This window comes from Nothoprocta perdicaria, unplaced genomic scaffold, assembly GCF_003342845.1.
Source record: "Nothoprocta perdicaria isolate Ctin4 unplaced genomic scaffold, notPer1 scaffold_124, whole genome shotgun sequence".
Lineage (NCBI taxonomy): Eukaryota > Metazoa > Chordata > Aves > Tinamiformes > Tinamidae > Nothoprocta > Nothoprocta perdicaria.
In genome coordinates this window covers 1,160,397-1,187,430 of record NW_020454361.1, presented here as the reverse complement: position 1 = coordinate 1,187,430, position 27,034 = coordinate 1,160,397, and the positions used below count along the sequence as shown (strand labels likewise).

General features: G+C 49.8%; 1 protein-coding gene across 1 annotated transcript in view; it reads left to right on the top strand.

Moving 5' to 3' along the window:
• Positions 1 to 1,182: 1,182 nt before the first annotated feature.
• The window catches only part of EDA (ectodysplasin A), a gene marked incomplete at its 5' end in the record, with an annotated part of 33,990 nt that continues 8,138 nt past the window's right edge, over positions 1,183 to 27,034 (top strand). Inside the window, 3 exons of the mRNA XM_026054640.1 lie at positions 1,183 to 1,341; positions 7,308 to 7,413; positions 24,067 to 24,096. Of these exons, the coding sequence (XP_025910425.1) occupies positions 1,183 to 1,341; positions 7,308 to 7,413; positions 24,067 to 24,096 (295 nt within the window). The remainder of the gene's footprint in view (positions 1,342 to 7,307; positions 7,414 to 24,066; positions 24,097 to 27,034) is intronic.

Genomic DNA, 27,034 nt, shown 5'->3' with positions numbered 1-27,034 from the left:
TAAGGAAGGACAATACGAGCTAGCAGAAGCGGCTCGTTTCTCATGCTGCTCCTATTAGCTGTGCCTCTGCGCGTCACGGCGCAGCTTCTCAGCCGGCTAATAAACCAAATTGTTCCCTCTGTGCGGAAGGGCTGAGGAGGGACAGAACTGAATGTGAGTACAGACCTTTGCAAACCTTTAATAGAGCTGCAAGAACTCTGAGTCTTCTGTCCGCATCTCTGGGAGCTTCCAAACCGCTTGACCACRTTTCATAGAGGCACTGAGTTTCCTAGTGGTCCAGCTGTGGTTTATAACTACCCAAGGCCCAGCTTTTGTGCTTGACTTTAGTCATTAGAACTGGGTGCAGGGAGGGTTTCCATTCAACGCTTACTTTTTTCTATGACTTGAATACATTTTTGGCCCAGGCTGCCCAGGGAGGCTGGGGAGGCTCCTGCTCTGGAGATCTTCCCAAGCCGCCTGGATGCGACTGGGTGCCCCGTGTGTCCCTGCTGGAGCAGGGAGTTGGACTGGATGATCCCAAGAGGTCCCTTCAACCTCAGCCCTTCTGGGGCTCTGTGAATCCGAACTGCTGGCACCAGCTGCCCCTCTCGCGCTTAGGTCATCGCTCAGGGTTTCTCCTGTGTCCTAGAAGAGCGAGGGTTGGGGAGCGCCTTCCAAAGCGGATTTACTCTATGGCCTTGTTGAAGGTGGCTGTGGAGACCTAAGTGACAACGCAGCAGAATCAAAATGATTAAAAGTTAATACATGGAAAGGCTGGAAGCTGTTGGGGAGGGAAAGCAGGTGGAATACGTGAGTGTAGGAAGAGGCTAAGCAAGAAAGAAAAGGTAGGAGGAGAGAAGGATAATGATAAAATGAATGGTTGGGAAAAACAAACAAACAAAAACCCCAGGCAATATTGTATTTCCCTGTGAAGAGATAGGAATCAGTGGGGTCTGTTTCAGAGAATCAGGTAAGGAATAGCTGTGTTGTTTTATGCATACACTTATAATTGAACTTAAATGATTGGAAATAAACTGGGTTAAGCAGTGTTTCAGAAAGACTTAAAAGACCAGCTTGCAAATCTTAGAATGATTAAACAAGCTTTTAGGAATTTGGAAGGAGCAGAATGGTTTATGGAAAAAAATCATACTTTGTTTTTTTGCATGACTTTTTTTTTTTTTTAACCTTCAAAACGTCAGTTGATCTTGCTGTGCCTCGCTCTGCCATATCTCTGCAAAGGAGAAAACGGCGACCAAAGTGCCAGACCAGTGGATTCAAACTCAGGATTCAGTCTCTGTATTTTTGACGYGTCCTGACAGCCAGGAAGGCGCATACAGCGAGGTTGCTGCAGGCGCAGAAGCGGTGAGCGGAGCGTGGGGCGCCGGGCAGCGCTCGGAGCGGCGCAGCTGGGCGCCAGCTGGCCTGGCCCGCGCCCTGGAAACATCTGGCCGTGCCGGCCGCCCCGCGCGCCCTCCTGTCGTGAAATCCCTGCCGGCCGCCGCTCCGGCAGCGCTGCYGCTGATCCCGCCTGCTCGGGGGACGTGCTCGCCGTCTCAGCACGTCAGGGTTGCAAATGGAAAAGCTGGGCTCGCGCAAAGGGTGCGGCTAGGATGTACAGTACGATACATGCGTGCATTTATCAGTGTTATAGGTGTGTATTTATCAGAGTGTGATATCACCTCTCCGTTCGTGCGTTGCTGTGTTTTGCTCATAAGCAAAGGCACAAAGTTATCGCCAGGTTCACGTGCTAAAAAGACAGGGCTTAGCTGCAAAGCGTGGCTGCCGTCCTGGCCGAGCTGCAGCTCGCTGGCCGCCCGTCAGGCCGGCGGGCGCTTCGGTGCCCTGTCCCCTGTCACCAGCAGCGCTGGCTGTTGTGTGCAGGGACCTGGGGGTGATTCTGGTCATGGGGCCGCGTGGCAGCTCCGGCACCGGCGCAAGGCAGCCGTGCAGAGCTGTAGAGTGGCGGGATAAGGTGGGTTGTGCCATGAGCAGCAAAATGAATGCAATTTCGGGGGCTTGTCCAGCATCTCCCTTGGTGCACAGCTAATTTGTGCTGGCCGGGGCCCTGTGCACCGAATTGCGCCACTTTGGGCAGCGGCGCATGCGAGCGGCACCACGCAGCCTGCAGCTTTCCCACCGAGACCGTCTGCATCTGTTGCATCTGCCGTGACGTTCTGCATCTCCTGCATCTGTTGCATCCGCTGCTTCTCCAGGAGCTTTGCAGTAGCCTGAGGGTTCAGGTCGCTGTCTGGTCTTGCCTGCTGGTTAGAGCAGACTGGTGCATTTGCAAGGACACTGGGATGGCCCATCTGGCCTGGCCCAAACGGTGCCGGCGYGAGCGGGGCTGCCTTAGGAAGCCATATGTGAAACACCGGCGGGTTTTGCTGTCTCTTCTCCCCCTCGTGCTTGTGGTTTTGGCACGAGCAGCGTGTGCCGGGGCTGCCGGGGAGTGTGGGAGAGGTGTCCAAGGGCGTCCGCGACGTCCAGAGGAAGCGTCCGCTGCCAGCTCCGCTGAGGCAGCCGGGGGAAACCAAAGCGGGAGGAAAATAAACAGCAGATTGACTGCAGTCCCTGGCAAGCGCTGTCTTTATCTGGAGACAAAATAATCCGTTTCCCAGGTGCCATGTGCTGAGCGCGSTCTTGGCTCCGTCCGCTTTCCAGAGGGGAGGCCCAAGGGCGCGTTTGCTGCGGCTCCCCRTTCCCATGCCGTTCCTGTTTGTGCAGGGGGATGAGCTCTGGGGGGCTGCAGCCCCGGTGGCTTGGGCAGCGTGGGCCGGTGTCCCCGGGGCCGCGCGCTGCAGGCGGCGTTTCCCGGCTCCGGGGAGGCCAGCAGGAACCCGGGCCGAGGCAGCGTCAGGAGGGTCGTGTCGCTGGGATCTGGCTTCGCGGAGCGCACGGCTCGGCCGCCCTGCTGTGAGATCGGGCTCTTTCGGCACTCATCAGTGGATCTCATTAACAGGACATCACTTATTTGAAGCTGATAATTTTATAGGGCTCAACTGGCAGCATCTGTCCCCTGCTGCAGTGCGGTGGGTCCTTGCAGCTATGGGGGTGGCAGCAGAGCCCCCCAGCCTGACCCTGAGGCCGCAGCAGCGCGGCTGGGCTGCGAGCTGCRGAGCTGCTCCGGCCTCAGCCCGCTCCACACGAACCGCACGGGCACTTGCTACCCTGCCCCGCTGCTCGAGTCACTGCACCAAGGGAATCGGGAGTGGAAAATGAACAGAGGATGTTGCTATCTGTAATTTACTCCTGTTTTCCCGGTTATTTTGCTGAGAAAACTTCAATATGAAGACTACTTGAAATGCACGGGCAATAATTTGTTTAGATAGTGCTAAGAGTATCATTTGGACTATCTGAATCGCTCCTTATCTCTCTCCCATTTTCCTCCTTCCATTGAAATCTCATAAAAATGAATCCAAGCTGACCCTCGTGGTCACGCAGGACGGGACAGGATGGGCGCTTTGGGACACGGGACAGGATGGGCGCTTTGGGACACGGGCCAGGCTGCAGTGACGGGACACGAGCTCCTGGGGCTCCTGAGCCGGCCGGGAGCTGCGATGCTCACAGGGAACAGCAGGTTTAGGGAGCAGGAGGGTTACGGGGGTCTCTATCAAGGGCAGAATTAAGGAGAAGGACTCAAGATCTCRGACTTTCCTGCACTGGGCGAATGTTCCCTGTAACTTCCTACTTCAGGGATGGTCTTAATGAGAAAATCCAAATCCAGTAGCTAATGCAGCAGCTCGTGTAGTGGGTTTTGCAGGTAGAACTTTGCAAGGTGAATGSAGAAACAGCAGAGGGGCTAAAACAGACACTTGATCTCACGGTGCTCCCCTCCGCAGCGAGCGTGCTCAGCGCTGCAGAGCGGTGCACAAGGCCCGGGATAACACGGAACGTGAAAACAGGCGAGGGATTGCCATGGGTATGGAAGAGAAGAAGCTGTGACCTACATATGGAGGGGGGAGCAGCCCAGCTGGCTGAAAATGGGATTGAAAAAGACCGTGAAGGCTAATTAAAATGTGAAAAACTGAGAATTGGTGGTAATAGGCAGCAGATCTTTGTCTGGCTCTGCTTCACAGCTAAGTCCAGCTTCCTTGGGAAGCGAAAGGAACTGATTTAGGCTCCTTACCTTAAACTGATATTGATTCTTTTCAGCAGTTTAACCAGTGTATTCCCAGAACTTAGGGCAGGTCCAAGGCATAGATCCAGGATCTGGAAATCTGAAGCAGGAATCTCTCGGTCTTGCTACCATTGAAATATTTAGTGCAGGTGTCCCTGTGTATGGTGTTCAACTTCACTTTGACCTTGTTCTACCTAACATCTGGGTTGTGTTTTTAGCTCTTTCAGTGCCAACAGGTGAAATAAATGGAAGAACTGAACCATTGCTCTATATGCCATGTAGTATTTGCATCTAGTTGGAGCATTCGCAGCGTAGTACCCATGAGGGAAGCTTTTGCTTTGGAGTCAGCAACTAAAATACAGGCCAAAAGGGCTCCACAGAGGAGTGTCTGGAGACAGGCATTTCAGCCAGCAGCCTTGGAAACCAAAGTGCAGTCTTCTACGCTTAGGATTATGTTGTTTTCTTGTCAGATTGAGGCCGTGGGCAGGACATCCGCGATGCCCCGTCCCACTGCCCACRTTGCTGGTGTTCGTGGAGCACAAGCAGCCGTGCTTGGAAGCAGGAGTGAGCTCGTGGCGGGAATGTAGCTCCCTGGAGCGCTGCACGTCCATCCGAGGTGGCGGCACGTGCAGAAGCAGCGGGTTCTCTGCATTAGTGGTCCAGGACCTCCAGGTCTGAAGCAGACACGTGATGGTCCCGTGTTGCTTGTGGTGGGCTATGAGGCTCTGCAGACTGCGCAGGGACGTTCAGTGTCATGAGCTGGACAGCTGGAATAGTGTTTTTTTTAGTTTAAATTTGATTTGATTTGTTAATTGTTTTAATTTTTAAGAAATGGTTTAATTAATCACTGTGCAACCTTAAAATGATTTTTCTTCCATCTGCCTCTGGAATTTGGTACCTGTGAAGCACTGCAGAGGAGCAGCAGGTAAGCGCTGTAGCTGCAGCGCCCGGCGGCACGGACCGCCCCGTCCAGCCCTCCTGCCCGGCCGGGGGGGTTTTCCCAAGGCTTTCCCGAGGGCCGGGTCTCCCGAGCATTGCAGCAGCCGGTGCCTTCATTCCCATGAAGGAAACAGAGGCAGCAGAATCCCCTTTACCTGCAGGTGTTGCGGGATAAAGAATAAAAATCACTGGAAGAGTCCTGCAGCATCCTGAAAGCTGCAGCTGGGATCGTTGCGTGCAGGTTGGAACAGGGGGGATTTGTTTTTGCTGTCAATACAAAGCAGATGTTGGTGCCACCAGGAGCAGGGGCTCCGGGGTGAGCAGTTGTCCCCAGAGCACYGGGCAGGACGGAGGGCTGGGGGCAACGAGGGCCGGGGGACGCGGAGGCTCCGAGCGGAACCTGTTCCCAGGGCCTGGGAAGGGAGCGCAGGGAGYAGCTGCCCTGGGAAGAGAAGATGGGGAGGTGCAAGGCACGGTTTGGGACCCAGAGCATCGAGAAATTGTGGTTTTGTTCTCCTTCCCTTTCTCGTTTGCTCCTCTGGCCCCATTTTACCTCTCGGCACGTGGTGCGTCACCAGGGTTCCTCATTAGAGCAGCGGCAGCTCTCGCAAACCCGGCTCCTCGGGTGGATTCTGGTGTTTCACCTCGCTGAAATGTGGCTTGTTTGCTCTTTCACTTCTTGCGTTTTTATAACGAAAAGTAACAATGACAAAAGCAAGAACTAAAAATATTGAATGTTTTTTTTTTTTCCTTTCCCTTTCCTTTTCAACGAARCAAAGCTACCCGCAGAACTTTTCTAGTCAGCTTGGAAATAAACTCTGTCTTTGGGTTTTGCGCCGCGTGACGCGCCGGGCGTGTTTCTGCTGGAGGACAACGGGGCTGATGCWGAATTTGGTGCTGCTGCGCGGGCGCCGGGCTGCAGCGCGCCGGGACAGCCCCACGGCTCCCGAGGGCTGAGCTGCGTTATTAGTCCTCTCACGCCAATAAGCTCCAACACTGCAAATGAAGGAGGGCATTTGACTTCARCAATACCGTTAAGCAGCGGCGCTTCGCGCTTGTTCTCTGGGTCTTTGCAGTGTTGTGCGCTGGGGGAGCGGGACGCTTTCTTGCTCGGATGTGAAGCTGCCTGGGCCAGCGTGCGCGTTATTGATTAGACGGGAGGAGTACGAGCTGCAGGAATACAGCGTGTGAATCCGGGGGGTTGCTTTTAACATAACGCACAGGCTTCGAGTCACACTGTAAGAACACCCGGGAGGTGCTTTCCAAKGGGCACGTGCGGTCGCACGCGGCCGGGCTGCCCCCCGCTGCAGCTTGGGGCGTCCCCAGCCTTGGCTTGGGCTCCTGCCTGCACCCGCTCTGCTTCGGGAGAGTTTTAGTTCCTCCTGCAGAGCATCCTGCCTGAGGAAGAACCTGCCCTTTGCACCTAATTGCGTCCATCGCGGCAGGTTTTTTCACCTCTCGTTTTCATGCTGTTTGAGCCTGCTGAAATACATTTCCTTGGTTTCCAGTGGAGCTGGGAATTTTTTATTTCTTGGTAAAAATCACGTTGCAAAGATGTACTCGCCCTAGGTTGAACATATTAATTTACGTGGATCCTGGGTTGGATTTAAAGGTCCCCGGAGACCTTTGGATCTCGGCAGCTAAGGAGGCTCCCAGGGCAGAGCATCCTCGCAGCCAGCGGCCACTCCGAGCCCACGTAACCCCCGAGGGGCGGCTGCCCCGCTCCCTCTTTGCAACCCCTGCTCCTGCCTCGAGGTCCCATTTGTCTTTTTCTCCTCTTTTTCTCCTCTGTTTCTCCATTTTGAGACCTTTAGGCTGGGTGCTGCCCTATGGGAAGGGGCCCTGTTTTTGCTCAGAGTTGACATGTGCTGCTGCTTTTCTGAATTGCATTCATCATTGCAATCACATCTTCAGAAGTTCGAGAATACTTCCAAGGCGACTTGTGTTCAGCGCGGGAAGCTGGATGYTGCTCTGAGGAGAATGGCAGAAAATTAATGTTTTCGGTACAGAGCAGCCCACAGGGACTGTTCCCTTGCAGAAATGCAAAATCCTGCTGCAGGCTGGGAAGATGTAGCAGCTCTTGCACGAAATTCCCGACTTTATCCACTGCTTTGAACTGCATATCTAAATATCCTCAACGTTATGGTCCCCAGCACCTCCCCTGAGCCTTCCCGGGTGGTTTAAGGGGCTGTTGCATTTGGAAGGAGCTGGCGGCTGTGCTGCGGAGCCTCTTTGCTTCCAAGGATGCTTAAACTTGTTCTTGTTCTTGCAGCTGGCCTTGCTGAACTTCTTCCATCCCGAGGAAAAGCTGCACGTTGGAGAGGAAGGCAGACGTGTCCGCCGAAATAAAAGGAGTAAAGGTAGCGAAGGGCCCGATGGTGAGTGCCCGGCTCTGCTTGTTCCTGCCCCGTTTGCTCTTTTCACAGAAGATTGACAATTTTTCTCAATGTGGTTAATACAGAATTGTGTTTGTGTTGAAAAAAAGTGGCATCAGTGCCTTATAAGGGCTTCTTTCTAACCTTGGTTTTCTTCCAGATTATTAATTCCAGTAGTGCTAATATTTTCTAATAAGCTTACTCAATGTTGCTTGGTAATCTTGTCTTTGGCTCTTCCCTGTTAGAGAGGCTCTAAACTCGTTCAAGGTTGTCACTTGTGCATTTATACCTGTATTTTTGTTCTGTGCATCTGTCTTGGATTCAAATAGCGAATTGGCTTTTCTGAGTAGTTTTAGAAATGAGCTGTGAGCACGTCTGCATTACAAAACGTCGAGCACACCGGCCACCTCGGTGCTGGAGGGTCGCGGTGGATTCAAACCCCATATTAAGGGGTGTATTGTTGCATAGAGCTTGTATTAAGAGAGTGAAAAAGTACCCAAAAGGTGAAATATTTATCTGTGAAATGTATAAAAATTAGGATTTGTGCTCAACCCGCAGGCATGTGGAGCTTCCTGGGGGCACAGGTGTTGGGTGCAGTCCCTGATGGGCTGGATCTTGGTGCAGCTGTAATGCACCTTGTTACTGTCTGGGACTTGGAGTTGCTTTTTCTTGATATTTTCTGTTTTTACGCATGGGCTGGTTCTTTATTCTGGAATTTGGAAGTGTCTGTTGGGTGGAGGCCATCTCAGATGGGTGCACAGGGGCTCACCTGGAAGCAGGGGCCGGGCTTGGTGGGTCATTGACTGCTTCATAGTGCAGAAACTSCAGGAGGTCCGTTGGGAAGGCTGGGGGTTGCTGATGCTCTGCCTGCAGGAGCAGCTCTCCAGAGGGATCCCGAGGTCTGCATGTGTGTGAGAAATGTGAGAGATGGGCCAGGAAAGCTGGAGACAGAGAAGYGTCTGCCAGAAGCAGCAGGAGAGGGACCTCGTTGCTGTCATTCGTGGTGGCAAGGGCGCAGCGTGAAGTTGGGTTTCTTGGTTTGGAAGCCGTCGTGCAGCACGGGGATGAGCTCCRGGGCTGCAGGGAGCTACACGTGGGCAGCCAGGGCACGTCCTGGGACCGCTGGGCGTCCAACGCTCTGGGCACCGTCCTCCTCCTGAGGTCTCAGCACTTGCATCCTGGAGGCCAAAGCTTGGTCCTTCGCATGGCAGCTGTTCCCAGAAACTCTTGAATTTTTGAAGAGTATTTTAAAACTGAAAATGAGTTTTGTCCAAATTGTCTGTTCCTGCCTATTCCTAAATCCTGSCTCTTTTACAGTAATAATTGAATTTCAAATGTCCTTTAATGATTCTGCAGTTTGGAAATTGAGATGTGGAGATGGGTTTCTCTGTAGAGTCCTTGGGAGAGCTTGCTACCTAGAAAAGCATGGGTCTGCTCTTGTGTGGGGAGGAAAAGGAGATTGAGTTGTTAACTGGTTGCAAATTCACATTGCTTGAGAAACTCAGTGGAGTTCTGGAACCTTCTCTGTATGTAAAACAGTGCAGAGGTGGATGGGACATARTTAGAAATGAGCTGGAACAGGCATAAAACGGAATGAGAAATGAAGTTTCTCCTTGGGCACCCAGGAATAAGCAGCGATGTGGGCAGGAGAGGCCCAGGAGGTGGACAAGACTTCGCTTTATAGGCTGCTCATTTTGACTCGAAACCACACGTGGAGGCATCTCTTGCTCAGCACTCGGTGACTGCAATTTCTTCAAGTCTTTCAATGAAACTCCTGCTACGGCTGATGTTTCCCCTGACAGCAGAAACTGCTATCTTAAGCAAACGGAGTTGGGTGTAAGAGATGCATTGGAACAATTTAAAAATAATTAAAGACGCTTGCTTAAGTCGGCCCTCCGGTAAGTTCAACCAGGAAAATTGGAGGTGGGAGCCCCAAGAACGTGCCCATGTTGCGCCTTGGTTCACATTGGCCTTGGCAAGAAGAGGACCTGCCTTCCACGTGGCATCATCTAGGATGGGAGGGAGGGAACGACACAGTTAAATCATGGTCTGTGTATGGCCTCRTGCTCCCCAGGCTTGTCAAGCCCCAACTGCACTTACAATCTCGCTCGCTATCATTGCTTTTCCTCTTCAGCATTCCTGGCTTCCCGAGCTTCCCCTGTTCCCTGAAAACACCACAGTTTCACAGTGGAAAATGTCTCACCGTGGCGGCGCTCCAAGAAATAGCTTCACGAAGCTCCCAGGATTCCTCCCCTCCGAAATGTTGACAAGTATGATGCATTTGGTACAGACGCCCTGAGTGATTCCAGCTAAATGTGGTCCRTGGTTCGTAGAAGCAGTTGGAGGCTGGTGCTCAGACGACTCGCAGTCAGGTTCCAGATCCTCTTGCGCTGACTCCTTGAAGTCTCTTCCAGTGTCTTTGCAAGGCGGTTGTATAAGTAGCAACTTGCTGCTGTGTGTGAGCGGCTTAAATCTGGTGCAGCAGGCAGATGTCTGAGAGAATCGGTCCCGTCCGCCGGGCTAAATACTGGTGTTATAGCGGCAGATGTGCTGAGATTTGCATTATTGTGAGAAAGAGCTGCTGAAAGTTGGCCAGCTGTAGAGACTGCTCTTCTCCTCATCCTGGCTGCTAAATGGGAGCTTGTAATTCCTCTGCAGCGCTGCAGCAATGTGCAGCCCTGTGCCAAATTCTGCTGTATGTTCCCTGAATGCAGAAAAGGGAAATAGATCCTGAAATGCAGCACGTTGGCCCCAGCTGCATGTCCTGGAAACGAGGCTCTTGGTCGCTCTAGGTGAAGGGGATGTGCAAAATTGCCCCAGTGACAGGTYGGTTTCCAAGGGACATGAATGGGATGGTTCATGGTTGCAAGCACTGGCTTGCTCTTCAAAACAGCCTGGAGAAAAAACTTGCATTATAAGGGTGCACATTTTTTATTTTGCTTTTTAAAAAATAAGGAAGAGCAAGATCACATAGTGTGGAAAAAATATGCAGAATCCCAGATTTGTTCCCCTACACCATCCTATGGCCGCGGGAGTTACCAGGCAGAGCCCTACCTAGGAGCACGTGTAGGTTTGCACTGTGGACCTTGGCTTTGTAATTAGAGTTAAATCAAGAAAGGAGAAGAAAACCCCAAACCTTTCCTTGCTGTGTGACCGGCTGTTTGCTTTGGGCATGGGTGCAGGGATCTTGTTGTGAGAGAGGCCCATTGAATCATTAAAACAAACAAACAAACCTCATGCCGTGGCACTGGTAACGCTCTTCAGGACTCTGGTAATGGGAAAATTGGACAAATCTTTGGTCTCCAAAGGGCCTCCTGAAGAGGAAAGTGGATGACCCATAAATTCCCAGCAGGAAGAAGATGTGCTTTCCTCTTGGGGCGTCGCTAACATGTGTCTGAAATTACTTTCACAAACCTCCAAGTCATTTCACCCCGGAATGAGCGTGCGCGAGGCCTTGGCTCTCCGAGGCCCTTCCACCAGGACCRGGCACGATGGGCGAGCTGGTTTCTACGTGTCAGAGATAACGAGCTTCTTTTCCTAAAAGTTCTTTTTTTCTGTCAAAAAAACATTACTTTTGAGTCTTTGCCCATGAAAACAGACCGGAATGGGAAGAAGCCATTATAAAACTTTCTTAAGACTTTTTTACATTTTTTTTAGAACTATTTTAACTATTTTTTCCTCCTTTTCAGGGAGCAGAATTACTCTCATTTATCCTGTGCGTTACCGACTCCACCTGTCGCATAGTTTGTTTTAGGTCACTAAAACCCGTCGTCCTCCAAGGCATCTCCTCCCTCCCTCCCTCCGTTGGTCTTGGTGTATTTATGCTGCTGTGGAACCACTTGAGCTCCCAGATTAACAAATCATTCCGGAGCTGGTAATTAGCAACAGTTGTGCTAAAAGGAACCGTCAAGAATGTTAAATTAGTCCACTTTTAAATAAACTGTGTACGAAATGTTAGATCTCTATTCCCAGAGCACCAGTAAAAATGCTGCTGGGTCTTTGCTAGCAAAGCCAAAATGTGGGAGTAGCATGGTTGTAACTGCAGAGACAATTCCGTGCTCTTGAGGTTATAAATAATAACAGAACATTTACAAAGCAGATGTCAATAGGGCTCTTTAAAAAACACTGTTTTAAAAAAAMCGAGTTGCTTTTTCTCCTACTTTCATCTCTGTTCCCAGTTAGATCCCTGCAGGGCTGCTTTCCTGGTCTGTTTGGTTTTTGCTTTTTGGTTTGATTTTTTTTTTTTTCCCCTTCCTCGCTTTTTTCATATTGAGCTTGGTGAGAAACATAAATGCTTGTTACCCAGCCTTTGATTGGGAGCAGGGCAGCGGCAAGAGGCTGAGCAGATGGCTGTCCTGAAGCTGACAACAATTTGGTTCCTACTACTTTGGCAGTCCTTCCTGCCGAGGAAAGTCCTTGATGAGAACTCATTGGGTTTAGGGCTGCAAATGTTGGGCTTTGCTTGGTTGAAATGAAAATTAAATTCCCTTCCCTGGGCTGGCAGGAGGCTGCCTGTCCTTACCTGCAGCTTTGGGAATCATGTGCCAAGGAGGTGGCTCCTTGGTGCTGAAGATACAGCAGGACTTTATATACATACATATATAGATATATATGCACATACAGATCACAATAGCAACTTTTCCTGCTTGCTTCCTCCTGGACTAAAAGAGAAGATACATCCATCTGATTCCAGAGCCCTGGAACAATTGGTTCCTTTGTGCAGGCCACAGGCAATTCCCCAAAGTCCAGGAATTCTCAGAAAAGCAGATGTATTAAGGGCGATAGAGCCTCATTGTGCTCAGAAACCATGGTGATGAGCACTCAGTAAATACAGAGCAAGAACATTTCCTGGAGCACAGGGGTCTGTCCCAAAAGGACTAAATTTCTCTGATTTCCCCCAGAATTTCTCTGTGATTTCCTCCAAGATGGGGGGAGGAAGGAAGATGAAGCCGTAACAAATATATGAACTCTGTATATGATCTCGGTCTCTTTCCTGTCAGCGCTTAAACTTTTCTGGTCAAGTTAAGACTATTGATAATTTGCAGATCCTCACGCTTTGTTCGTGCATCTTTAACCTGTGCTCTCATGGGGCAGCCTGTTTGTATAAGGTACCGTTCCTTGGGCACTTTCCTGCTAAGAAGATGCAGTGATAAAAATACAGATGACTTATTCTTGGCCATAATCTGGTGTCCGTGTTCATTTCTCACTAGCATTTTCTCCTAGACAAGATCCAGAGAAACTTAAAAACTCYCTAAAAATTCAGAATGAAGCTCAAGTCGTGCCACAGCAGTGGTAGATTAACACCACGTCACTCCTGGAAACAGGTGAAGCTAAAGGTGAAGGTTGTCTAGGGAAAGGGCATCTTCTTGCTTTATATGTAGTTTTTAAGAAAGCACATTTGTTCGTGCATGCGAAATATTGTGTCCTTGGTTCAGACTATGATTTTTTTGTCTTTTCAATACTGGAATTAGTGTAAGGGCAAATCCGCTAACAGTTTTTGGCGAAGAACGTCCTGGGATTTGTTGGAGGATGATCCCGGGGGCATCCGAGCAGGAGCGTTTCGGGGCAGCTCCGTGCAGCTGGTGAGCGTTAGAGGTGCTCGCCCAGGACTGAAGCTGACGCTGTTTCCAGTCGGGAATTTCGGGCCAGCTCTCTGGGAAGCGTCAGCTGCCGAAAGCCCCAGTGCTGGGACACATCCTGCAGCGTGCGCGGATGAGGAGGACTCCGTGGGGACACACGACATGAGCCGGGTCGAAATCCAGAGGTATCCAGCACTRCTCATCCCGCTCCGGTGGCTCGTTGCTCCCCAGCTCAGTGCTGAGCGTTCAGAGCAGTTCAGTGGARGAGATGTGTGAACCTGCTGGTGTGGGAGCCACGAGGAGCAGCACGGGGAGGAGCTGGTCCAGGTCACGGAGATCCCAACGCAACAGTCAGGGTGCCCTGATCCATGCGTGACCTTCGGATGCTTCTGTCACCAGCCGTTCCTGTTGGATCTGGGCTGTTCCCAAGGAACTTCGTCGTTCATGATGAGTTCCCAGGAGCGATGGGATTCRTTCCATCTGCAAAGCTTCCTCAGTGTGCTTGTCTCTCCCACCCAGACACCTCCCCATCTCCTGCTTTGTGTAAGGTAGGAGCATCACGGCTGAAAGGCTCTGGGGTGCTGGGGTTAATGGGAAAGCTTGAGAAGAGGGACGAGGTTGTGTGTGTAGTTCCTGGTGCTGAGTCAGCTTCTGGAGGGACTCCAGGGCTCTCCTGAGAGCTTCTCGCTGCTTCAGCCAAGGTGTGTGTTTCACCGGGCCCTGCTGCAACTGGAATGAGGTTCTTGCACTCTTTTAAAACTTAACCAGGGAGCAAAGTTTTCAGGATTGCCTGTGGGTGATTCTATATGCCTTTCATTTCTAAACACTGCGACTTTTCATATAATGCCTCRAGTCGAGCATTGGGAAGGTTAAGGGTGCTAAACAGTTTCTTCTTTTACAAAACGTGGCCGGTACTAATGAGAAGAGAGCAGATGTTAGAGCAGTGCAGGGATGCGATTGCATCTAAGCAGGTTTGGCTCCTGAGGGATGCCGCGCACCACGCGCTGCGAATGGCAAAATCAGCTCCTGGTCGGAGATTCCCAAGGAATGAGGGGCTCCATTGCCTGCCCTCCTGCAGCATTTGCAGCTGGGCTGTGATTTGGGTGAATAAAGTGGCTCTTTGGCTGCGTGTCCGCGGTGCTGCGCGGCGGACACGAGTTTGCACGTGCGGAGCCCGTCGGGGCGGCGGCAGCGCTGGCCTGCCTGCACGGGCCGCTCCGAGGGCCGGGGGCTGCAGGGAGCTTCGGGCCGCTCTCGGCGTTACGTGGTCTCTGATTGCAGCGGATCTGGGGCTGGAACACGYGTATTCTTCTGTCTTTGGGAGCAGGGGGAGGGATGGAATAGCCAACGTCGTTCTCGCTGCGCTGCTGATGAGAGCTGGAAGTTGTGATCAATTGTGCCTTTCTGGCCTCATGTTGCACACGCGCTCGGTTGCTTTGGCCACATGCAGCAACTATAAGAAAAGACGTATAGTTTTGCACAGGGTGCAGACCACCACCACCAGGAAAGCATTCGGGGCGAAGCTGTGAATGTGCCTCGGCAATTCTGTGCTTTCATTAGGGCTTTGTTAGCCCTGATGTATAGCCGCATTGTTGCATTCATAACCGGGCTCATTAATATCAGCAGGACTCGGTTAAGTACATTAATCTCTCTGCAAGGACGTGAATGGGTGAGCACGGAGTTGGCGGGGCCAAATGGCACTTTGCTGCTGTAGCTGCTGAGGACATGAGCACTGCAGGAAGGCCAGGCTCGCCAGGCAGCAGAACGGGCTCTCCCTCCTTCCCATTCCTCTCGGATGCTGCAAATGGCAGCGTAGGAGTTTGTGCACACGTGCATCTGTAGACGGAGGTCTGTGCTGTCCCGTGCAATTAAGCTTATTTAGCAGGCACGATGTTTGCAGGATGTTCATAGGAGCTCTCAGTCCAATTACTTGTATCTAGGAGGAAGAAAAACACAGGTAAACTGCTGCTGAGCCGAACAGGCTCCCTCCCACCTGTCCTCAAATCCCTTGGGATCGCTGCCATGGGGAAATGGGCACTTAAATTCACCAGCAAACCCTTTAAGAGAGCCCTTAATACACTGGTTCAAACCTTGCTGCAAGCCCTTGGGAAGCATTTCGGCTGGAATTCATGACATATGTTAGTTGTTTATCTTAGTGGGATATGACTTAAAATGTCAGAATGTTTTGTGTTAAGCAACAACTGAATAAAACAAACAAAATAAAAACACAGCTGTAATACTCCGCTTCAGATTGTTAGATTCGAATATGTGGTATTGATAAAGGAAGCAATAGGGTRCAGTGCCGTATAGAAAATAAGCTGTGTGAGTGCAGCCAGCAGGCTAAAAAAAAGAGGCATTAGGTGCTTGAATTAGGAACCGTGGTGGAGTTTTGTCAGGTCTGCTGCAAAGCTGCAGCGYTTGGAATCCCGCTCCCTGCCCTCGCCAGCCAGAGCGCCCGGAGCGAAGTGCRGTGGCCACCGGCTCAGGAGCCTGGCTGCGGCTGGTTAGGTGGGAGCGGAGCTCAGCGGGGTGGACACTTAGGAGCGATTGGGTTTGGTTCATTTTGGGGAAGCCGGTGACTGAGGCAGCGTCAGGGGCTCCGCGGTTGCGGGGAGCCGGGCTGAGGCTCTGCTCGAGCGCGGGTCCCCGGTGCCCTGCTCGCGCCGGGCCGCGCAGCCCGCACGCGTTACCTCGTTTGCTTGCCAGGTTGGCCTTGACCTCCACGGTATCCCTAGGGGGTCCGGATCCCTAGCCTGCTCCAAGCACTATGGCAGCGCCCAGCAGCAGAACCCACCTCGCTTCTGCTCAGTCCTCCCTCTTGCCTCTCTCTTGCTCCAGGTTCATTCCAAATTTGTCAAAATGGAGGTGTTTTGTTTTAGTTTGCTGATATTTTCCTCAATTTTTCAAGAGCAATGAAAACAAGAGCCTTTAGTGTACTAAAGAAACAGTTACCTGGCTTCCAGCTTACTGTATGGCAGGTTTCCTGGGGTATTCCAGGCTTTCGCTGGCCTTCTGGAGCAGTGCTCTGCCCTGGGACAGACACAGATCCAGTACAGTTCAGGGAAGAAGCTAAAGTCAASTGATCCTTCCTTGTGTCCTAAAAAGCAATTAAAATTCCTGTTGGGTTAACGAGGGTGAGTAGCAATTTTCAGTGGAATTCTTCTTGGTAGAGGGGCAGAGCTGAGTTCATGGAGTAATTTCGGGTGGAAAGGGCCTCAGGAGGTCACTGGATCCAACCCTCTCCCCAAGCAGGACCGATGTTGTAACAGATGTGACAAGAAAACAAGGATGCCAGATGGCTCCAGGGCTGCTGCTGTTTTGATGTGGTTGTTCCTCCTGTCAAAGAAACCTAGATATGAAATATTCAGGGCTGGGTGGGTCTGTCTTGCTCCAGTGTGTCCTGGTCARCGCATGGGAGCAGGTGGGCATCCCCCTGCCCAAGTCGGGCAGAACGAGGTTGTTCTGCAAATACCTTTACCRGGGCAAAATTAAATGTGGTTTTGACTGTGCTTGACCTAGGTTTGACTCTAACCTTGGGACTGACTCTCTTGCTTGCAGTTCCATTCTGATTATCCTGAACTCTAACTGAAGACTTTTTCCCTTCAATCTAGCTTAGGGTCTCTTTAAAATACATCGCAGCATATTCTGTATGTCTGCCACCATTGCTGCATTTTGCTATTTAACTGCCCTCAAATTCCTTATGAGTTCGACCGAGCTATTGCTACCTGCGAAGAGCCCCGTTTCATAATGGTCAAGCCAGGTAAGAATCTCTTTGGGTCGTGTGAGGAGCCCAAAGTCAACAGCAACACAGAGCCTTCTGTTGCATGATGAGACCTCTCATAGTCTGCAGCTGTCTGGGGAGGGGACTTGGTGGCACCTCTGACTTCTGGTGACACTCCAGAGACCCTGGGGGCTGGACAGGAACAAGCTGCGACTTCTCTCYGTTCAATTTGACACCAACGGTCTAAAAATGAGGTCTAGTGTATGGGATCAGAGGAATAAGGAGAGAGCAGGCTACTGATTCACAGAGCGCCTGGAACGGGATCCGATCATCTGGATGGCACATGGATATAGACCCGTCTTTTGACGGATTGCTCRGAGGAGAAAAATAGTGAGGCAGCAAAAAGCAACTCTCATATCTAACTCACCACAAGAGAAATGATTTTCAGCCTTTGCTATTGATACACAAACTCTTCTCAGACCCTCTGGCCACGAAGCAAAGTGTCCCAGAAGTCTCAGAGGAGACCTCAGTGCGGGACACTTCCCCTTGAGACATATGGAGACATACGAAATGTCCTTGAAGGAGATGAAGAATAGCCTCAGAAGTGGACATGGCCAAGGGAGTGCCTCAAAAGCTTGCAAGATGAGCTGCAAACTCTTCTTGATCTCGAGGGCTGGAGGAAACTGGCTATGAGTGTTAGGCGGCTTGATGCTCCCCAGGGTGTGGTATCGCAGACAAAGAGTGTCAGCTCTGCGCTGGCACCCCGCCAGCTTTGGGGATTTAGCAGCCTGCAATTTTGGAGTCTGATGGGGCACCATTATCTTCTGAAGCAACAGAGACTTCAGAGACTGAGACTGGGAGTTGGGTGCGTAGGGTTGAAGCGACTGAGCAGGGGCCAGGATGAACTTAGGCTCGTGCTGTGGAAGGAAGATGCCACCCAGCAAGGGGCTGTGTTGGGACACCAGCGTGGAGGGTCTCGGTCTAAGATGTAGCCAGAAAAAAAAAAAGAGAATTGGGGGTGACTCTGGCCACAGGTGAAATCTGAAGAGTTTAAAACAAAATTGAAACAAAAGTAGGGAGAGAAGCAGCAGTGATGGTTGACGATAAAAGAATGACCCTGGCCTTGGCCCTATGTGGTGAGCTCCACATTCACTTACACAATACACAGTATATTCAGTTAATAATAGCCTTGTACTTGGGACATCCCATTCTGTCCCTATCTTGGAGCCAGGCATTTTGCTTGCAGTTGCAGGCAGTTTCTTTCCTCCCTATTTAGGGGAAGACTACCCRTCTTCATCCCCCCGCCTGCCGAGTACTCCGGCAAGGCAAAGCAGAAGTTTGGAGAATTACATGATGTGTTTTACTTCTGGGATATTTTCCTGTACTTATATATCATAACTTCTTTTCTAAATATTTTGGAATAATAATATCAGATATCATCTGCTTCTCAAGATCTGTTGCCTTGTTCTTTGGAATTAGTAGCGAAACAATTTATTTTTAGGGGAAAGCAAAAAAACTCATCTTGTTTTAGTATTTGTATCACTAATATTTCAGTAGGGTCCAAGAAGCTTTCATCTGGCTAGAACAAATTTCCTGAAAATGTTGAAAACATATTGGTTCCAAACCTCCCCAAACCCACATGTTCTAGATTAAGCATGTGCTTGGGAGCGAACATCCTTCTCTCCCCAACTCCACCATAGTCTGGCATTAATAACATTGCACTTAAGAATATTTGAGCAGCGTTACATATCTCATACCCATGTGAATGCAGCAAATACTATTACACTAGTTCTGTAAATGAAAGAATGGAGTTTCAGAGATTTGACCAAAGGGGATTTGTTTGATCTTGTCCTTTGAGACAACTTACCAAAATATGTAGTAGATTCTCCATTGCTTGGGATCTTTTAATCTCTGAAGTAACACTTGAGCTTTCTTTTTTCTTTTCTTTTTTTTTTTCTTTTTTCTTTTGCCTTGAAATTGTTCAAATGGAGACAGAGTGACTGATGGTAGAACTTCCTTTATTCTTGGTCATCATAATGTTTTTTTTCTGGTCTTAATGCTTGCGAAAGTTAACAAGGCTGGTTAGACAAGGCATAGACCTTTGGAACTGTAAAAATAATCACCTGAATAGTTGATTTACTGCTTATTTTTTTGAAAGTTTCATGTTCGAGAGAACTTCCTTCCTGGAACGATGGAAACGTTCAAGGTTGGTAGATGTTGCTGGTCAGAGGCACATATGAGAAATTATTAAGGATTAGTGCTTTGTCTCAGATTTATCAAGTGGTCTTTTTCTTAAACGGGATGATTAACAGGGTTAACACGAATTCCCATAGCTGTGGAGAGCCGTGGTTATTGATATTCTTTTTCCAGCTACAGCCAGAAGTTCATTCTTCAAAGAAAAGCTGTAGTTTTCTTTGTAGTTCTCAAAATGGTATAGTTTTGAGAACACACGTAGCTAAGTCATGTGGAGCTCTTAGTTTCAGTTTTCCCTCCAAAACTAAGGTAGATGTTCTTGAAAGCAGCCATAGACCTAATGATTTCATCCAGAAGTCRCCCCCTGCTTGTTTTACAATTGAGGATGAAGTGTCGTTTCTGAAGCCACTAGCATCCCATTCACCACCGAGATTGTCTCTGATTCAGTTTGCTGTTTCAGCCTGGGATGAAGGTGGATTTCTGCTGTGTTCTCCCCTGCAGAAGACAGAAGGCTTCGGTGAGGTGGAGAGCTCCACATCGTGTGAATGGTTCACCCGTATTTTCTGGTCTTGCTCATCTCCCCAACGCGAGCTGTGCTTAGGCAAGGCGGTTGGCAGTGCATCCTGCAGCTTAGGGCTAGGAGCATGGAAAAGGACGGTCCTGCTCATCCCAGAGCAAGCAGTGAAAATGGAGTGAATCCTGGAAATGAGCTGGGGCAACCTCGATATTCCAGTTCCTGTAGCCTATCTCTTCGTAGCTGGCTTGAGGTCACCACTAGATTCTCCTGGTTTGGTTTCACGGTGGTTCAATGCAGCTCATCACGAAGCAGCAGTACCAGGTAGGGCCCAGGGGCCTATGCCCGCGGGATGGTTCTTACTGCCTCTTGGTGCTCTGGGATAAAGTTAAAACCACATTAAGGGTGGGTCTTTCAGAACTTTCTCTAATGTGTTTTGGAGGCGGTCAGATATACCCTTTTCTCCCCTTATCCCAGAAATTGCCCTGAATTTAGTGCCGGGGCTGCTAGAGGGCATGGAGAGAGCTCCTCAGCATTGCTCTGCTGCTTGTAGCTGAGAACTGGAGAGAGTTCAGCAGCTTTCTCAGGTACTAGTCCTTTGCTCGACGGATTCCTGTCATGTCAACCCTTTACTGGTTTTATATGAAGCAGGCATAATTACAAAGATCTGTTGCCATCAATGAAATCGGTTTGAACTGTTCTGAAGGAATTTGAAGTATTCCTTGTTAATCCACACGCATAAGCTATAAGTGAAGACAGTTTTTTAATATCCCATGTATATCAGCATATGTCCTAAAGAAGTTTTGATATTTTTAAGTTTATAGTAAATCATGGTGGTGTGTAGCATGCAGAAATAAAATYGGGGAAGAAATATATGCTCGATTAAGCTTTATAAGAGAGAACATGTCAAGTGTAATATGTTTGAGTTGCATCACCGTCTGTTTTTTTCTGAAAGCTYTGGCAGTTTTCCAGCCACTGTTAGGTCTGCAGAGCCGGGGGGCAGAACCTGTTCTGTGAAGCCCCATAGGTGCCACGGGGCTCTTTTATGCAACAAAACCTCCTCTCGTGCAAATATTTCTGCTAATTTAGGAGAGAGGTTTGCAGCTGAGCTGGCTCATGACTAAAACCTAAGGCCGTAGTAATTCTGCCCGAGGAAGTGACTTGGTGTTGCTCAGAGTTAGCACACACGTGTCTGCGGCTTGCCCAGAGCCTGGCGGTGTCTGCAAGCACAAAGCTTGGAGGGTGGCATTTTATCTGTGTTGAGGTATTTGCTCCCATCTAGAACTTCGTTTTCCTGCTTAAAACCTTCTCTGCAAGCTTACCACTGTTGCTCATTTTATATTCCCTCCTTTTCTGGTACCATTCTTTCTGATTTTCGAAGCAGATGTGGAAAATCGGCTTTTAAAGAACTCAAGCTCTCGGGCTGTCCAAAGGCCCGGTCTCCAAAAGCCCAGCGTGCAGCTTTGCTGCTCTCACACCTTTTGGGAATGGGGGAATGGTGTCCTGAGCAGAGCGCCCAGCTGGTGGAAAGCAGAGCTGCCGGGAATCGCTGCAGCCGGAGCCGGGGGGCTTCTGCTGAAGGAAATGAAATTATTCCATCATCATTAGAAATTATTYCATAAGTCCATTTATGATGAATTATAGAAGTAGATCGGGTGGCCAGTTTAAATGTTTCAGRTGGGCTTGGGACCTGCTTGGTAGTTTTGAAATGATGGCTTTCAGTGAGAGCAGGCAAAAATACCCGAAGTGCTTCCCAGAGGGACTGGTGACTTTTAGAGGGACATTGGGGAGCTCCCAAAATGCCAGAGAACTCGCCCTTGAGCCGGAGGATGCCCTCCAAGCTGCATCCCACAGTGTCGGCAATCAGGGGGTGAGAAGAAGCCTTCTAATTCCCAGCGCGGCCGTCACCGTGASTCACGGATGTGCGGTTGGTGCCACAAGTGCCCTTTGCATGCAGGCAGGTCACCGTCACCAGCCCCGTGCTCGCTGCAGGTCTCATCCCCTGCGCAGGGTGGACGGTCCCTGCGCTCTCCAGACCAGCCCTGCCTCGTTATTTCCCRAAGAAAATAACCGGGCGGTCCAGTCCCGTCTGCTTGACCTTCGCAGGAGCTGCCCTGTCATCTTGTTCTCGTTTAAATCAGCCTTTTTGTGCRATGGGGATTGAATGAATTACTGCGGATCTTTGCAAAGTGGTTCAGTATTTCCCTCTCCCTGCTGGAAATAGCTCCGCTGACAATTCCTAGGATTACCCTTCCCTCTTTCCTGGCTGTATCACAGAAAATCATTGCATACGTTGTGTTCTCCTTAGCTCCAGCTGAGCAGCTGCACCATACAGCAGAAATGTTTATTATGTTTTATATTGATTTGTAAGGGACTGGCCTAGAAGACATGTTGGCTTTGATGGGACTTACTCTATAGGGCTGTGCCCGGTTTGAGGCACGAAAGTTCTGGAAATGTGTTGGAGAGAACATCTAGGAGATTGCTATGAAATATCYAAAATCTTTAATGGGCATCTGGGATGAAGAATTGAATGACTGTGGTGGTTTAGGCTGGGGAAGACAACTTGAGTCGGAAGATGGGTCTCCAACTACAGAGGTCTCCTGCAAGGAGGGAGGAAGGAAATAATTTCAATGCCCCTGGCATATAAAGCAGGACAATAAAATGGTAGCCAGGGAGGTTCAGCTGTGAGAAGTTTCAAGATCTGTTATGTATTTCCTCTGCGAATTTCWTTTTTGGAGGTCCTGGAGAACAAGATGGGCAAATGCATGTTAAGAATAATCTATACTTGGTTGATCTGGCTAAGCATGTTCTTGATCATCCTTTTCGGTGTGCTTCCACATTGAGATATCTTTGAAGAACGTATTGAAGAATTGCTACGGTAGCATGAAACTCGTGCCATTTTRTCCTATAAAAGTCCACCTATTTTAAATAATTTTAAATAATTGCCTGGCGTTTTCTGGGTTGCTTTTCTCTGCGCACACAGTGCAGGCTGGTTTTGCTGCTCCGATGCTCTCTGTGCTAATTGCTCATGGACAACGCCAGGTCACCAAAGCTCCTCTGGCCGCCTGCAGCGGTGTCCTGGCCTGGCTGTTGAGGTGGTGGCCGCGGTGGGCAGGGGCTCCTCGTGCCCGGGGGCTGCCGGGCAGCGTCCGGGCCCTTCTCCACCCGCTCACGTCCCCCTGGGCACAGGCACCGTCCTGGGGGCTCTGCCGCCCCGGCTGCCCTTCATCACCATTTTACAGCGCGTTCAGGAGGCTCAGATGAGTTTCCCATTTTGAGCAAAAATCCGGCAAGTTCTGTCTTGTGTTGCAGCAGGCGAATCTTACAGCTCTCTGCTACAATTAAATTATCCATCCCCTCCTCTTGGGAGAGGAGCAGATGCAAACCCCAGAGGCTCAGGAGCTCCCAAGGCTAATAATATTGTGTTTTTTTCATGTCAGAAGTATTTTTGTGTTTGTCGAAAGATTCACTTGCACAGCCGTAACATCTCTCTCTGCCGTGCCGGGAACAGATGCGTGTGTTGTAATATAGACTGCGAACATTGACATCGCATGTGGTTCTCGTTGGTCCCATTCATCTTTGAAGCTAATTGGTTCCATGCAGCCCCAATGTGTTTGGCTCGCCGCAGCTATTTGTACTTTCACTCTGGTTATAGCGCTAATGGTGTGATATATATAACATGAAATAAACTCTCGTGACTCGGGGCTCTGAAGAGACACAAACGCAGCCGCTCGGTGCTTTATTTCCACGTTGGGCCCCCAGACGCTTTTTCCCGGCTCTGTGAAGCAGCGGGTACCGCGGGCCGGGCGCCACAAGCACTTTCCTGGTGCTTGCAAGACACGCAGGGTCCCGTTCTGCTGCTCCCCACATCTCCCTTCTCCATCCAGCAGCATCACCCGAAACCCCCGGGCAGCTCCACGCTTAGGACTTTGAGTATAGGAAATCACAGCAAATTAAATATGGGTGACACCAGGAATTTGCATCGCGAATTTGCATTGCCGTGGCGCAATGCGTGGCAGGTGGTGCTCCTGTTGAGAAGCCCTGAGCGTTTCTCACGGCTTTCTCGCGTCTCCGCCGGGTTTCCGTGGTTCTTCCCCGTCTCTCCGTGGGGTTTGGCAGCGTGCTCGTGGCACAAGGGCTTTAGCTCCTCGCGTTGCTGCCGCCTCTGCGCCCGCGCTCCTGGCTGGAGACCCCCACAAATCACAGGGTCACGTTGCTGTCCCCTGCGTCTTGGCTCCTGGAGGACAGGAGTCCTCAGGTCCGACGTTTTACAAGGAGAACTACCACCTGGTTGGGYTCCCCAGCAGATCCTTGCAAGAGCCTCTAAAAAAAGTCAGTGGTTTGAGCAGGAAGATTTTCCTTCGCTTTCATAASAGCAGTTGCAGGTGTAACTGGCTTTTAACTTTATACATACCTTTATGGCTGCTTTTTGCCTTTTAACTATTTCTTTATGTTAAAAATATTTTGTTATGCTGTCCTCAGCATTCACTGTGTTCTCCTCAGYTCCAGCTTAGTGTTTTTGGTAGCAGTTTCGTTCCAGTTCTAGACAACCTACTTACTGGTGGTTCTGGATGGCAGGAGGGGGTTTTTTCCTACATCAGAGGAAGTGATTACTGAATTTCACTAGTTTTCTTTTTTTTTCCTTGTAGGTCCGAGCTCAGTTAAAAACAAGAAAAAGGGTAAGTTTCAGTTTTAATTCAATTTTCCTGTAATGTCTCCTTTTTGTGCCTTTGTTGAACTACTACTCTTTGATCGACATGGATGATGGAAGGAAGGATGGGAGTTAGCGAGGGCCGAGCAGGAGGGGACTTAGGCTGGGCCCAYGGGCTGTCTGCCCTGGGGCAACGCTCGTTTGCAGCCTGACTCTTCTGTTGTGGATCCATCCTTTTAGCAAACCCATCTGCAGGTTGGTGTCTCATTCAAACCCTCTGAATTGCTCTCTGCATCCCACTTTGAGGTACTTATTAAATTCAGCAGTAGTGTTTTATGTGTATGTTCAAAGTGTTGGTCGGGACGCGGGTACTTTGACTTTCCTGCCGTGCTCCTCACGCTTTTTGGGACGTGTCAGCATTTCTRCAAACACTTGCCCAGGAGCTGGGGTGCTCGGCACGCAGAGCTGTGCCTGGGAGGGGAATCTGGTCGTGTCCAGTAGTGTCAACTTCTTCTCAGAACCACGTTACGCTGCTGACGTCAGGTGTGATTGCCCAGTTTCTGCCCCTCAGAACAGTCCTGGACTTCTGTGTACGCTTTGTAAAGCTGTGGGCTGCGCTTACAACGTGTTATAGGTTGCAAGGATTACATAAACCGTGCGTAACTCATGGGCTCCCCCACATGGAGCTCACCGCTGATGGGAGCCTTAACTTACCAAGTGGCTCGTGGGGACCTTCAAATGAAGCCCATGCCAGTGTCCAAGCGTGTGCAACAAAGCACCCCTCTGTATATTTAATGTCAAGATTGTGCTTGTTACTTGGGCCCTATCGTACTTAATGCACGTTTGGGTAAAAGAAAAGCGAGCTCTTTACCCGCTTTACGTCGTGCKCTGTCACTCAGAAGAAATTTCCATGTGTCCCAACATTTCACAGGGACCCCAGACTGCAATAATTGGGAGCAACCACCAACAGCAGCCGAGCTTCCGTGCTGTCTGCGTGTGTGCGCTGCTTTAACAGCACATCGAGTCGCTCCTGCTCATCGTGCACAACTCAAAACTTATGGCTGAGAAGTTGAGACAGGCCGCGCTTAGAGACGGAGTTTATATTTACCCTCAAAGTAGCATAAAATTTTATGTTCTAAAAATTTGTCCTCACAGAACTCTGAAACCCTAAACCCATGTTAAATCAGCTGAATTAATAGCAAATGATGATTGCGGTATTCATAGCAATTGTGGAGTAGCAGAGGGATCTCGGTACTATATTATATACAGCTGTAGCGCTGTATACAATTTTATAATTTTATGGTACTCAGTTGTTGGATTTTTTTTTTTTTTTTTTTTTTTTTTTTTTAAGAATTGCAGCTTGTTGTTTGGCATATAATAATTAAGGAAAATGCATGGCTTCTGCCAAGGCTGAGCGCTGACTGCAGATGGACGCTTGGCAAGCCAGGAGCTGTCTGGTGGAGATGCCCGCACTTGGGTGAGAATCACCGAGTCCTTGAGGTTGGAAGGGACCTCTAGGGATCATCCAGTCCAAGCGCCTGCTCCAGCAGGGACATACAGAGCACGTGCTGGGTATTTCACCCCAAAAAGTGACCGGCAGAAATTTAGAGAGGAAAAAAAGGCAGGTCAGAAGCCTCTCATCCCCTATGAACCCTGCTGAAAGTGTCCGCAGGGCCTTAGCGTCCAAGCGCGGTATTTGTTACACGCGAGAACTTAGCTGTGGACGGTCCCTTTTGTTGGGAGATGAATCATGAGCTTCGCACTTAACCATGCAGCTGGGGCCTTCTTTTTTTCTTTTTTTTTTTTTTTTTTTTTTGCCTTGTGACTTTAAGCAGGATTCCAGTAATAGGGAAAAGTAATTGAAATGACTTGAAGGAATGGGAATGCATAGAAAATGCGGGTGCCTGTTCAGCTTCAGAATGATGTGCAATTGTTTTGCTGCTAAAATAGCAGCTAATTTAGTAGCAGAACAGAACTCTGAGACAGATTAGTTAAAACAGCTGTAATGTGTATCCCTCTTGGGAAGTAAAGCGTGGAGAGACGGCAGCAGGATCCTGACTTAATGCATATGATCCTTCATTAGAGTAATCTAGATTGAAGGGGTAATGAATGAAAAGAATGTAGTAAGTTTGCTTTAGGGGAAATAGGTAAGGGTGTTAATTCGAGGTGGTAATTTCCAAAGTGTGTCATTATCCCGAGGACCGGGAGCGCTGCTGGAGTGCAGGGAGACTGGCTCGGTGCCAGCTCCCGTTTGAAGGCACCACTGTGGAAGGAAATGCTGCTCTTACCAGTTTGTGCCCTAAATCTCTTTGTGGGATGCCAGTATTGCTTCAGGATTGCTTTAACCACCTCTACCTGCTTCAAAGTAGTTTTCTGCTTTCAGAAAGTACGTAGTGGTGTTCTGCTTTCTTTAGAGATGGAAGCAAAGAGCAGTTTGAGATTAACAGAATGTGGGTAATTGACCCCCGCTGTCTGCCTGCTGCTTAAAGAAGTGGAGACAGGAACGTGTTTGAGCCGCAGCCCAAATGGGGACGTTCTCATCACGCACACAAGCCAAAGGAGCTGTGGGCTGGAGCGGAGCACTCGGGACCGTGGATCCCCAGCTGGGACGGAGCCCTGTCCCCCCGGGGACGTGGGTGGCCCTTGCTCGTGGCCAGCGGCCACCGTGCGYCCCGTGGAGAGTCGGATCCTTCCACTTCTGTGCTGGCTAAAATAGGGGCTTGGTTTTTGTAATTCTGTGCCATGAGGATGATGCATGTAAATGTGTCTAGAAAGACCAGTCCAGGGCTCTTGATCTCTTATCCCAGCTGTTGCTGTTGTCTGCAGCAACACCTAAAAGCTGTTTAGGTCTTTCCCACGGCTGTCTTTGCTTCAGCATTTGATGAAGTGATTCTGCTGTTTCTGAAGCTCTTTTGGCATAAGAATTGTTATAAAGTAGCAGTAAAAAAAAAAAAAAAAAAAAAAAA